General features: G+C 39.1%; 1 protein-coding gene and 1 long non-coding RNA gene across 4 annotated transcripts in view; one reads left to right on the top strand and one right to left on the bottom strand.

Moving 5' to 3' along the window:
- Nucleotides 1–10,896, top strand: part of LOC309615304 — a 167,997-nt gene extending 157,101 nt beyond the window's left edge. The window contains exon 5 of the long non-coding RNA XR_014236711.1: nt 10,009–10,896. This is a non-coding gene — a long non-coding RNA (uncharacterized lncRNA). The remainder of the gene's footprint in view (nt 1–10,008) is intronic.
- NKAIN3 (sodium/potassium transporting ATPase interacting 3) overlaps nt 1–14,438 on the bottom strand; it is a 510,304-nt gene that overhangs the window by 23,613 nt on the left and 472,253 nt on the right. For all 3 annotated transcript variants that reach the window (XM_082364733.1, XM_082364731.1, XM_082364732.1), the window contains exon 5: nt 5,379–5,439. In XM_082364733.1, the coding sequence (XP_082220859.1) occupies nt 5,379–5,439 (61 nt within the window). The remainder of the gene's footprint in view (nt 1–5,378; nt 5,440–14,438) is intronic.

Raw genomic sequence — 14,438 nt, forward strand, 5'->3', positions numbered from 1 at the left:
AGCTCTTGCTCTAATGTGGTATAGTGGAGGTTTACTCCATCTCCTTATATCTTTTTTTCTTTTTAAAGATTTTTTGATGTGGACCATTTTTTAAAGTCTTTATTGAATTTGTTACAATATTGCATCTGTTTTACATTTTGGCTTTTTGGCCCCGAGGCATGTGGGATCCTAGCTCCCCGATCAGGGATCTAACCCACACCCCCTGCATTGGAAGGCGAAGTCCTAACCACTGGACTGCCAGGGAAGTCCCCATCTCCCTATATCTTGACCTTCAAAATTACTAAAAATCCATCTGATTATGCTAAAGAGATGCAGGACCTCCATTTGTTAAACATAAATATTTGTAAGTTGGATGAAGGTGGTCAAAAGGTACAAACTTCTAGTTATAAGATAAATATAATAAATACTAAGGGTGTAATAACAACATGATTAATATAATTAACACTGCTGTATGTTTTATACAAAAGTTAAGAGAATAAATTCTAAGAGTTCTCATCACAAGGAAAACTATTTTTTTCTTTTATTTTGTTTCTACATGCGATGATGGATGGTCACTAAACTTTTTGTGGTAATCATTTCATGATGTATTTAAGTCAAATCATTATGCTGTACACCTTAAACTTATACAGTACTGTATGTCAATTATATCTCAATGAAACTGGAAGAAAAAAATTGTAAATGTACCGAGCATCTCACTAAATTCTGAACATAATCCTAACACTTCATTAAATTTGAGAACCTTGTAGTTTTGAAATCCATTTTGAAAAATGAGTTGCTGGGCCAAGAGAATTTACTTAATAAAATAAACTCAACAATCATTTAAAAACTATTTTTATTATTTTATTTTTGGCCACGAGGCATGGCTTGCAGGATTGCAGGATCTTAGTTCCCCAACCGGGGATCGAATCTGGGCCCCTGGCAGTGAGGGCACTGAGTCCTAACCACTGGACCGCCAGGGAGTTCCCTCAACAATCACTTTTTTTATTAGATGCTATGTGCAAGGCATTTTCTAGGCTCTAGAGTTATATCTGGGAACATAAAGATTCTGACCGCAGAGATTTTGTATTCTAGTAGAAAGGTTAGGCAGTAATTTTGTAGCTATTTGGCAGAGTTATGGGGACATGCTTCAGGCTCTAAATCTAAGCTGTGGTGAGGATAGCTGCAACTCACCAGATTGTTACCAAAAGAAATTTATACTCTCTGAGAACCAGTAGATTCTTCATGGCTTATTGGACCAGTACTATGACTCCTTTGAAATATTGACTGTGACCACGGGATCATCCTTAACTGGGTCTCATGTATTTCTCCATCCTTGACTCTCACAAATTTCTCCTGTCCCTCTACCCTTGTATGGTCAGGCCACCCAAGATGGCTGTTCTCTGGCTCTCTGTACATCCCCTGCTGGACCAGTCCCTGCTTCACCTACACCCTACCCACACGACTGACCTTCCCTCTTAATCATACAGCCTAATCAGTAAATGCCTATGTACTTGCCCCGGACCCCTGTTAGTAATTGTTCTAATCTTTATATCAAAATGTCTCCACTATGTTAGTTTATCAAAGGGGCAGTGAGGGGTGTGCTTTTCTGCTGTTTTCCCTGGTAACCAATGAGCCAACCTGACAGTGGGGTGTCGCTCCAGGTCCCTTTCTGCTTCAGATGTGTAAGATCCCCCATTCATGAAACCACTGATGTCTCTGTTGCTGACTCTGGGCTCTTTCTTCCGTCTTGAGGCTGGGCCTCCAGGGGTCAGATGGTTGTATAAAGAGCTATTTTGAGATTTTCCCTGTAAAATGGTGAACCCACATCTGGGGAGTTCATTTTCTTTTCAAAAACTAATGCTTAGGATTTTCGATGTACATTTCTCCTGCCAATCAACATAGACAGCCCAGGCTGGCCTTGTGAGCCCGACAGACGTCCCATTCGCAGCGTGCAACCTCATAGCAGAAGAGGTAGTGCTAGCAAGAGCTCCTCTGAAAAAGCCTGGCAATATTTATACAAATTAATACATTTTTCAGCATTTTTTGCCTCCCCTCCACACTTCCTTGAATTAAAAACGTTCTTTTTAGTAAATCTGACAAGGCACTAACAAGCCCACAAGTTCATTTCAGCAGTAGATGGTTCACACACAAGATGTTGACTTTTTTTTTATGGTTATTTTTAATTTTTTTTTTAACATCTTTATTGGAGTATAATTGCTTTACAGTGATGTGTTAGTTTCTGCTGTATAACAAAGTGAATCAGCTAAACATATATCCCCATATCTCCTCCCTCTTGCGTCTCCCTCCCTCCCACCCTCCCTATCCCACCCCTCTAGGTGGTCACAAAGCACTGAGATGATCTCCCTGTGCTATGCGGCTGCTTCCCGCTAGCTATCTATTTTACATTTGGTAGTGTATATATGTCCATGCCACTCTCTCACTTCGTCCCAGCTTACCCTTCCCCCTCCCCGTGTCCTCAAGTCCATTCTCTATGTTGATATGTTTTTACGACTACAGGTTCCAAATATCCTGGTCTCACAAAAGTGTTCACAGAGATTGATAGATTTTAAAAAAAGAAATAAAAAATGAAACAGATATAAATAGGCTTTTTCATTAGAATGAATGATGAAAAGTATTGACCCTACCTAGCAGTACTCTTGCTTTTGTGAGCTTTTTATTTCATTGTCTTTGACCTGCAATCATAGTCTTTATAGGAAATGGCTAAAGAGGCTGAAAGGTAACTAAGAAGATGGGTGGCTGGAAATAAATGTTTCCTCAAGCATTTATTACCCTTCAGAAATGTCCATCAGCTGAAATGTTACGCCCATAGAACCACTTAAGCAGTGCAGAGGAGAGAAGCGGGCAGTTATTAATTTTTAAGGCTGGCTGACAGCTTTCAGTCCAAGAAAGGCTTAACTTTGCATTTTGAATAAGGCAGAGATTTTCATTAGTTAGAATAGAAATCAAAATGATAAATGATATATTGTCTGCCAAAATACTGTGACATTACGTTATCTACTTGCAGTTACCTTTCAGAAGAAGCTTTCCAGAAGCATACTTAGATAAATTGGAAGGCTACCGGTATTGTTTTCTTATTTTATGTTTAAATTTTGGAAACACAATTCAAAGGACACGTCTTCTCGACTGTGGGTTGGTAAGGGCAGTTCATTGTTGCACCCGAAACCTAAGTGTTGGCACAAATTGTACTAGTCTATGAGATCATTGCAATTGGTTTCAGACATTTCTTTTGCTCACATCTGCCTTCTGAAGACTCTAGGACAATTTAATTAAAATTGCACTTTGATTCCTACTTCCTTCAATAAAAAATATAAAATTACCCTCACTTGAGAACTATCAGACTAAAAGGTTTGTGATTGCTTTCTACTGTCACCTTGCTCCCTGCCGATTATCATGTCAGTTTGGTCTAGGGCATGTTTCCTTTGTTTTGAGCACCCAAGACCCTTTTGGCTCTAAGTATTATTTGAATTGATGGTAATATAACTACTTTATACAGAGGTCTCTTGGTAACTTAATGTAGGGCCCTAATAACAAACAGTACAATTAAACCATTAATAGAATAGGCTGCTAGCAGGTGCTTCAATGTTGGTTTGATGGGCATTAGAATAGCTGATTCAGAGGTTTCTATAGAGAAACTTAAGCTAAAGACTCTAAAATCAATAAAACTACGATATCTGCCAGTAGCAATCTGATCCATATACACTGACATTATTTCTCTAAAAAAGGCTGATAGAAGGTCAAAAATCTTTTACCCAATTTAGATGAGCCTTTTATTTTGCATGACATTTTGCATTTCCAAGTTTTGCTTAAAATCACAAGCTTCAGGGAAAAGTCCTTTATATATTTATTCTACTAGATAAAAGAAGATTATTGATTAATCTACCAGTCCTCACACAATAAGGCGGGGATGAAGCATTAGCATCATTTGAGAACCTCTAATCAGTTCAGTGAGGAGAAGAAAGAGGACCATTTTGGTACCTACTCAAAAGTACTTTATAAGGTATTCAGCTGGGATTTAGCAATCAGTGTATCATTTTTGGGGAAGTATTTATTCAGCACCAATTCTAATAATTTTTTTTAGTTTTCAATTCCAGTTAAAATTGTTCTTGCTCAACCGGTTGTTCTTTGGCTGTCCCGCTCTCTTAGCTGTGAGTTGGAAGCATGCTGCTGATTTTCTGTACATGAACTTTGTCAAATTGTGGAACTACTAATGGAACACCTGAAAATGTACTTTTTGAAGTTAACCTCATAGTCAAAAGTATTGTCATTACAACAGCAATTTTGAAATGTCAGAGACTCTCCAGCTCATCTAGCATTAAACAACAAAACAAAACAAAACAAAGCCCCAAGCAAGCAGAAAAGAGATGATGTGGTACGTCTGCGTGTTTTCACTGCCTGATGAGTTTAATCTCAAAGTCTAATATTTCTTCCAGTTGGTTAAATAAATCGTCATTGTTAACTGAATTCCAGTTCATACACCATGCACTGTACCTGTTTGGTAGCAAGCACTCATCAGACCCTTTTGGAGTTGTGTTCTAGAAAGAAGTTGTAATGGCTAGCTAGACACTTATCCTCATTTTTTTAAAGAGTCAACTTTGTAACCCAGAGAGTATCTGCAGCGGTATAACCAAATCCCTGGGATGGTTGGGTATGATTTGTTTATCTAATAATTTATTTTTTTTTTAAATTAAAATTTTCTTTGGTATTACATGAGCCCATAATGGAGTGGTGCCAAGAAGTGCCTTAGACATTAGCAGGCGCTCCATAAATGCCACTCGTTAACCTATGTTGCTAAATCTCTACCCACATAACTTTGGGTAATATGTCTTTTTTGTTTTTAGTGTTCTGCTAAAATGTGACCACTTAGCTTTTTATCATTCCATTAATTCTTTTTCAGCATCTCTCTCTCTTTTTTTTTACATCTTGCATTGAAGGTTGTCATGTTTAGTTTTCTCAGAGTAGTTTATGTATGTGTAGATCTTGGTAGACTGTGTTATTGTATTGATGTTATTGCTATCAGTCAGATTTCAAAATTCTGCAGCCAGCATACTTACAATTGGTGATGGATAAAACAACCCCAATTTTCTACTCAGAGAAACGTTTAGGTCCCTGATGAAAAGTTACTAAAATGATACGACAGCCATCGGTAGGTGTCCCTGTCTCTGAGCATGCTCCCACACGACTTGGTTTGAGAGTTTCAATACTTAGTGCCATCTTGTTTGTGTGCAGTATAGTTTGTAAATGTTTGAGTGTAACTTTACTATGCTGATTTTAATCATTTAAAATTCCAAATATAAAAGATTTCATGGTCCTGTAATGATAAGTTTTGGAAGCTATATCTCAGATAAAATAAACCCACAGGTAGGTAGAATGATACTTACAGGTGTCCTCTTCTTCCATGAAAATACTGATCACATAACAGGCATACACAAAACCAACCAACTGCAAAGGAGAAAAAAAAATCTTAAAAATCTAGGACAGATGTCCATAATTAAAAAGCCTAGGTAACCAATAGATAAAGAATACACAGTATTATCATCTATGAATTCATAATAGCAAAAAATCTTAAATGCTATTTAAATGTTTTAAAATAATAGCCGTGATTTTAAAGAACCTTTTCATTTCTACTTAGGTTTAATAGCTTTCTAAAGTAGTACACAGAAATGGGGAAAAAATTGCAGATATTTCACTTAGAGTTTGATTTGGGATTTACAGTTCTTATATTGTAAAATCACCACAGATTATTCAGAACATCTATTTTTAAGTTTTGACTATTTGTAGAGCAATTTGTAGCATTATTATTACTCAATATTACTACAACTATTTTAATGTTTAATTACCACAAAGGGAATCAAAATATGTTCATTGTAAATTAAATACCAATCGTTTACTTAATTGTGGGAAATGCTCTGAGAATGTAGATTCTATTTGAATACTAAATTGTTTTGTTAATTATACACTGCCAGCCACAAACACCAGATATATTGTTCTTCTTTCTTGACTGCGCCTCCTTTGTTTCTGCATCCCCTCCCTTCCCTAATTAGTAACTATTTGAATCTCTCCTTTGGAACTCAGGGAATGTTTAAGAGACTGAAACCTTTTTCCTACTAAGAAACAGGGACACGAAAAGGCTTTTGTACCCAAGGGGGCCTCACAGGGTCCTGCTTGGTTTCAAGGGCAGGGATGTGTATGTGCGCCCATAGTCCAGGGGTAAAGCCTTCTGAAGAGAGCTGGCTGTGCTCTTCTGGAGCAGGACCTACCCAAGAGAACAATATTACTTTGAGTTCTGCTGCAGCCACATCATACAGGGGGACTCCTGTTCCCTCATGGGATATTGCTAGTACTTTAGTAACACATGAAGTCCTAACGTGTAGTCATGGTGAGGCTACCAGAGTCAAGCCACACGTTAGATATTGTTAAAGGCTGGTTTTTCTTAGGTTCTTAGAAAATAGATAGATAGACAGATAGATAGATAGAAAGAAAGAAATAGGAGTAATATTTTCTCCTTATGCTCCCATGGATTATCTTGTTCATTCCTTTTAATACATGTGTTCTACTTTGGATTCCTTTATGTGCCTCATTAGATGAATATGACCTACTGTGGAGAATTGACTTTGAAGATGACCCTTTTGCTTGAAGAGCAGTGCAATCAGTTCAGCTGACATGAGTCCTAGTGATAGAAACAGGCAGATCAGATATCTTTTGAACCCTAAAGAGCTAGACCAAGTGACAGCCAAACAAATCAAGAGTTTCTTTGTATGCAGTGTGAGTAGGATGGCGGATACTTTGGGTCTCTTCTACTCACTTTGCAAGGAGAAGGGTAGTAGAAGAATGGATGAATCATGTTACAGTAGAAAAATTTCTGAACTAGTTTTGTTACTTTTGTTACAGACCAACATTTAGATGCTGCATTGTTTACCTTGGACCTTGCTTATTGAATAATTAGGCCACAGATGCTTGATAGCTTACGTAGTCCAATAATTTTTCCCCTACAGCAAACTCAGGTAAGTTAAATCTCACAAATCATTATTCTTCCATCTAAGTAGGTGAAAGATAAGCAAACTGTTTTGATTGAGTGCTGTAGGACTTTTCTAGTATAAAGCTAAGGCCTGCACGATAGCTCAATACTACAATGAATATTATTTTTCTACTTTCCTAATAGACTATACATCTCCACAAAAAAATCTATTTACACCTTTATGCTGATTTGAAGTAGAATAAATTATTATTTTGTCTTCTTTGATAACTTTTGAGATGATAATGGTGTCTAAACTGTATATTAGCACATTATTAGCCTCTTTGGCAGGGAACATATTTTGGTGTCTTCTAACATTAGCTCATTCCATTTGGTATGCTGGGTCCATCGGCATTTACTGGTTGGTTCATTGGCATTTACTGGAAGAAAGGCCAGAGGATTGATGAGAAGGGTCCTTGAGAGCAAACTCAGTGAACTCAATGCTAAAACACTGTTTTCATACATCAATATGTAGAGTTAATTTGATGGGGTTGAAAAAAATCCCATCCTGATAGAGAGATTTTAACTTGAAAATGAAGTCTACCCCATCCTTCTCTGGTTTGCCTTCCAGCTGTTACAAGACACCTGGAAAATAGTAACTGCTAATGACTGTTCCATAAATTGCTTTGTTACATATTTATACATTTAAAGGAACAAATCTAAGCAACCTCTAGGGACTCTTTTTAATACAAAATAAAAACTTATTTTTTTGCAAGAAACTTTTTAATGATTCTAATACAAGTTTCCTTCCAGGCTAAACAAAAAAGGGGTTGACCAGATGGCTAACACTGAAGAACAAATGCAAGTTATTTAGTCCTGATTCCATCATTTGAGTAAGTGCAGTTGAAATTTAGGGAGAGGTTTGGGGTTAGGATGAGACACTGAGCAAGTTAGAAAGACTGCATAAGAAGATGATTATATATGTACTTTTATAAAGACAAAAGGAGCAAACTCAACTGAATAATTTTTCAAATAAATTTTTCAAAAAAATGTTTTTACTTAAGTTTTATTTATTTTGTATTTCTTCCCTGTGTTTCAGGACCATGGATTATTTTAAAATTATTGGGTTAACTGTGCTTCTGAAAAGATTGTACTGAAGATAATTCATCGATAGATTTATTTCTCTTTTTCCAAATGAGTCTTTTTTTTTTTTTAAATAAATTTGTTTATTTATTTATTTATGGCTGCATCGGGTCTTCGTTGCTGCGCGTGGGCTTTTCTCTAGTTGTGGTGAGCCGGGGTCACCCTTCGTTGCGGTGCGTGGGCTTCTCATTGCGGTGGCTTCTCTTGTTGCAGAGCACGGGCTCTAGGCACACGGGCCTCAGTAGCTGTGGCTCGTGGGCTACAGAGTTCAGGCTCAGTAGTTGTGGCTCATGGGCCTAGTTGCTCTGCGGCATGTGGGATCCTCCCGGACCAGGGCTCGAACCCGTGTCCCCTGCATTGGCAGGCGGATTCTCAGCCACTGCCTCCACAGGGAAGCCCCCAAATGAGTCTTCTGACAAATAGAAAGTAAGATCAGGCTCTTAGTTATAGTGATGCCACACTATCCTTCCCTATTCAGTGAATTATTTTTTATTAATGAAACGTGAGAACACCCAGTTTTTAAAGAACAGAGGAATGCATAGCAACAGAAAATTTGTCATCTCCAATTGTTTACTAATGGATCTTAATAATATCTTGAGAGATGTAAAGAAAGGAATTTTGGCTAAGTAATTGAAATATGCAATACCATTAACCGGAAACAGTAAGATAAAGACATGCCATATTAGAAACATTAGGTCATTGTCCAGGCCTTCAAACAGAATTTGTCAGGCATAATCTCAATATTATAACAAATGAATTAATTAAAGTATATCCTTTTACTTTTGCTTTATTGATTGGCATACTAATAAAATATTTATTCCCAAAATTACTTTTGCTATCATGATTAACCAAATGACTGTTTAACTAATAATGTTATTCTCATGAGAACATGTCTAGACATCACGTTAATCACTTATTTGTAGAAGCTGACTGTTGTATAGTTCTTGGTTTCCCAGAACATGAGTTGAAATAGTCCCTGTGGCTTTCTGCTTATCTCCAAGAAATGGAGTAAAATGCATTCTTGCCAACAGTGAAGACACATAAAATAAATAATATCAGGATAATAATCCTGATTATTTCTGCTTTAAATAAAGTTTTGAGTCATTCGTTTTAAAGACACCTCTTTTCTCTTCCATTAAAAACATCCATCTCTATAGTTGTAACATTTAAATGATTTTCTCCTCCATATTGTAAATTCTGACTGCATAAATTCCACCTTTTTCAATATATTAAATGGATGTAAATGGCATAAGACTAGATTCCAACACCATTTTTTTTTTTTTTTTGATGAAGGGATTGATTCGTTTTTGCAAGTAAGATTTGTATATGAGATTGGTTTGTTTTGGCCTGCAGGCCTTGTACAAGGATTGACAGGATTAGGTTTCACACACGCAGATACTAGCATGACAACAACCCATTGTCTGTGTGTCCTGCTAATTGTGGGTCTTGGTAAAAACGAGTCAAAGAAATGAGTCATCTCTACAAGCCTGAGTGTCTTAAGGGATCAGTTTTAGGTGAAGTGGATGGGTGAGAAAAGCTCATTTAGGGAACTCAGAGAGAAGAGCTTTTTCAGACCTAGCCTTAGGGTGAGAGAACTGAGGGGTCTGAGGGAAGCCAAAAGGATTCTTGAACAATAATAACTCCCCAATACTTTCCCAAATTTCCCAGCATTCACACCAACATTTAAGCCCTAAAGCTTAAGAGAATCCATAAGGAATGACAGAAGTTTTTCTATTTAACACAGGTTCTAAACAACTCTTTGTTAGTCAATTCTTCCTCAAGTCCAAAATGACTTTATAAAAATCTTGGCCATATATATGGGCTAGCATATTTGTTTCTGACGAACCTAAGGGCAGGAGAGGAATAAAGATGCAGATGTAGAGAATGGACTTGAGGACATGGGGAGTGGGAAGGGTAAGCTGGGACGAAGTGAGAGAGTAGCACTGACATATGTACACTATCAAATGTAAAATAGATAGCTAGTGGGATGCAGCTGCATAGCACAGGGAGATCAGCTTGGTGCTTTGTGACCACCTAGAGGGGTGGGATAGGGAGGGTGGGAGGGAGATGAAAGAGGGAGGGGATATGGGGATATATGTATACATATAGCTGATTCACTTTGTCATACAGCAGCAACTAACACAACAATGTAAAGCAATTATACTCCAATAAAGATGTTAAAAAAAAAAAAAGAGAAAGATGAGGAAAAAAAAAAGTCTTGGCCAAAGCCGGCCCTATTGGAGGCAGGCAGGCAGAGACTGACCCTCTTTGCTCTGTGTAGAACTTTGTCCCTATGGAAGTCATTAAGTTGGACACTTGTGAGCAGAAAGCTTCTGCATGTAATTTATTTGGGTTAAGGTGTTAAGTTACTTATAAAAGGAAGCATAGCTACCTAATGTCAAGAATGTGCAGGGTTTGGGATTTTACTCTACTTCATAAGCTAGCAAGTTAGCCTGTTACCCTTTCATGGATGCTGGACAAGAGACCAAGGACTTTACTGCTCATGGCACAGAAGCCAGCACAAGCTTCACACCTCTTGGCTGTATTCCCCACGCCCCTTGGGCCATGATGGACCCCTGCACATATAGTGGGTTGTGTTGCAGGAGAGGAATATTGAGTTACTTTTTTAAAATTGGAGTATAATTGCTTTACAATGTTGTGTTAGTTTCTGCTGTACAATGAAGTGAATTAGCTATATGTATACATATAGCCCCTCCCTCTTAGGCCTCCCCCTCCCCCAATCCCACCCATCTTAAAGCATTCGTCTAAGTAAAAAAAAAAAAAGACAAACAATAGAAAAATGAGCAAAGAACATAAATATCTAAGCTATACAGAAAGAAAGAAAACTAATAAACTGTGGAATGATGTCATGCATCAGTCATAAATTAAATGCACATTAAGAGTACAAGAAAACTATGTTATCACCAAATTTGCAACATTCTTTTTTTTTTTTTTGTGAGTGTGTGTTAGCAAAGATGGTCAGATAGATATTCTCATATACTACGTTTGGAAGAAAAAGTTGGCAAAAAACATTACACTCTTTCACCCAGTAATCTTACCTCTAAAAACCCATCACACGGAAGTATTTTAAAAATCTCTATAGTGATTGTTATTTTTTTTTTTTTTTTTGAGTTACTTTTCTAGCAAGAGGAAGCAAGCCTACTCTTTGTCAGGGATGGGATGGGGGAGAAGTTACCTCATCCCTAAGGGTTGCTAGCTGAAAACACAACCCTGAGAAATGGTCCAGGCAAAGAGTGATGATAATTTTGGAGGTCATCAGTGTATCTATAGATAGTATTTAAAGCCATGTGACTGGATTAGATCACTAAGGAAGTGAGTGAAGGGAGAGAAGGGGTCCAGGGATGAAATCCTGGAACATATTACATTTAGGGGTTGGAGAGAAGTTAACTCACCAGCAAGAGACTGAAAGGGACTGACCCAAGGGATACAGAGATACAAGAAAGCCAGGGCAGCTGGCCGCATCCAAGGCCTCCGATAGGTCAAGGTCAACGAGCACCGTGTTACTGAGCAACGGGTTGGGTAACTGGAGGAAGTGGGAGACCCTGATGGAAGTGGTTTTGATGGAGCGTGGGGCAAAAATCTCATCAGAGTGGGTTCAGGAGGAAATAGGATGTCAACGATTGTTTCAAGGAGTTTTGCCTAAAAGGAGAGTAGAGAAAGGGATAGCAGCTGGAGAAAGATGTGAGGTCGATGGGGATTTTTGTTTTTGTTTTTAAAAGTGGGCATTACTATAACATGTTTGTTTTCTGATGGGGATAAACTCTTTTTTTAATCATAATTCACAATTTGGGGTCATGGAGAACAAAGAATCTCTTGCCTGTCCAAGCACACATGCACTTTTTATCTGTCTCCAAGCCCTCTATAATCCTGCTTCAACCTGGCTTTCAAAGCTTATCCTCCACTCTTCTCTGCCATAAGCCTGTGCTCCAACTCCTCAGGCATTCCTCATTCTTTGCTTGCCCACCAACCCCTAAACTGTTCTCATATCTCTGCTTGCCCAAACCCGCTCTTCCTTTAAGTCCTGATGTTTATGTCACTTTCTTTGATCTCTCCAGTGGATACGCCTCTAGTCTGAACTGTCTCAGCACTTTGTTCTTATATCTCCAATGGCGGTTCCCAGCATTGTTTTGTATCATAGCTATGTGTGCACTTCCCAGTAGACCCTTGAAGGCAGGAACCCTCGGAGAGAGCTGATAGAATGGCCACATCCTCTGAGAGTCCTGACCTGGTTCCTTCAGGAAGAGGGTCTGCTCCTTCCCTTACTTTGGCATGGCCCCATGTACCACGATGAAGGCACATTTCACATGATTATACAATCTGTTTGCATGTCTGTCTCCACCACCAGGCTCTGGAGAGAACTTTCTGTCAACTCAACTTTGCATTTCGGACACATTGCCTGGTACAAAGAAGGTACTCATTAAATGTTTATGAATGAATAAATGATGAGAAGCGCTGTATTGCAAAGCAAAGTGGGGGCAGGGAAACCAGTATGGCTGAAATAAGGTGGATGAATATCACAATTCCAGCGTGTTAGCAGCGCTGAAATTCCCACAGGGTTCCCGGGTCACTCAGCCAACGTAAAAGCCAGCTCTGCTCACCACAGCAGTAGCTTTCGTCTTGACTTGATAAGTTCCATAGATTTTTGCTGCTTTACTTTGATACCATCTGGGTCATGCAATAAACACGAGAACAAGCCAATGATTGTACCATGTTAGACAGATGGATGTATCACAAACATGTAGAAAGAAAAGGGATTTTAGGGATATTAGTCTATTTCCACTTATGAATTAACTATTGGTTGATTTTACATGAAACCAAACATTTGAAGTACATTAAAAGTAGCTACAGGTATCCCTGAATACATGCTGCTTCCTTCACTGGGGACAGGAGAAATAATATGATGCAATAAGAATTTTCCAGCCACTTTACTGAAGTGATCAGTGGTTTTCATAAGGAATGCTGGTGCTCCAACCCTCACTGCAAGTCTGAATGCAGCCTGCCCTCTTGTCATGTCAGGATGACAGATGACAGAATGTCCAGGCACATGACACATGGTTACTAATTTGGGAACCTTCTGACTCCCTCTTCTAGAAGGGGTGTGGGCTCAGCTTTGTGCAATGGCTCACCCTCTGTACTGGATGGGACAGCAGGCATATCCTTCCTTCCTAGGGAGATATTTAAAATCTCTGAGACTGGGCTTCCCTGGTGGCACAGTGGTTAAGAATCCGCCTGCCAATGCAGGGGACATGGGTTCGACCCCTGGTCCGGGAAGATCCCACATGCCGTGGAGCAATTAAGCCCGCGCGCCACAACTACTGAGCCTGCGCTCTAGAGCCCGCGAGCCACAACTACTGAGCCCATGTGCCACAACTACTGAAGCCCGCGCACCTAGAGCCCGTGCTCCGCAACAAGAGAAGCCACTGCAATGAGAAGCCCGTGCGCCACAATGAAGAGTAGCCCCCGCTGCAACTAGAGAAAGCCCACGTGCAGCAACAAAGACCCAACTCAGCCAATAAATAAATAAATAAATAAATTAAAAATTTAAAAATCCTTAAAAAAACAAAACAAAACAAAACAAAAAACTCTGAGACTGAAGAACAGGCTGCAGATGGGCAGTCTCGTCACACAGAGCTGTGTGGACACATCTCTTTCTCTATGGCTTCCAGGAGGGCTTCTTCGTGCAACTGTCACCCATGTCCGTCTGTTTTCTCCTGTGTGCCCAGCAGAACAAAAGTCTGGGAACTTAGGATCCTCAGGGGAGGAGGTCCCCTGAGGGACTGGCTTCTTATTTATTCGCATGACTCTAGGGAGAGTATCCTTGGAATCCTAGCAATTCTGAACCTATTTGTTTTTTAATCAAGCTGCTCATGCTTACCCTTCAGGAATCCAGAATTTGTTATGTCTGTTTATGGGAGTGTCCTATGCCAAGTGAAGCCTGAAATTATTTGAAGACATTTGGTTCACTCTGCTAAGAGTCCCACTGGCACCCTGGGCTCCAAATGAATCGATGAATATGGAAATAAGTTGTTTTCTCTACGATGACCATAAAAATATACACTGGCAACAGCACCACATTACTTTGGGCTTTGGGGATTTATTGCCCTTACGTGTATGAGAAGCACTTGTGTAGACAGTCAAAATGGAAAACAAATGGTTTGCTGGCTTCAACCAAGGAAGATAAGCTTTTTAATGACATGCTTTTATGATGCAGACACTCTGCACAAGCCAGCTCAGCAATCTACAGAGGACACACAAGTTACTCTGACTTGCAGAAAGCCTTGTTCTCAGTGCATTTCTGGTGTCAAGTCATTGAGGAATAAGC

This window comes from Balaenoptera borealis, assembly GCF_965194805.1.
Source record: "Balaenoptera borealis genome assembly, chromosome: 17".
Lineage (NCBI taxonomy): Eukaryota > Metazoa > Chordata > Mammalia > Artiodactyla > Balaenopteridae > Balaenoptera > Balaenoptera borealis.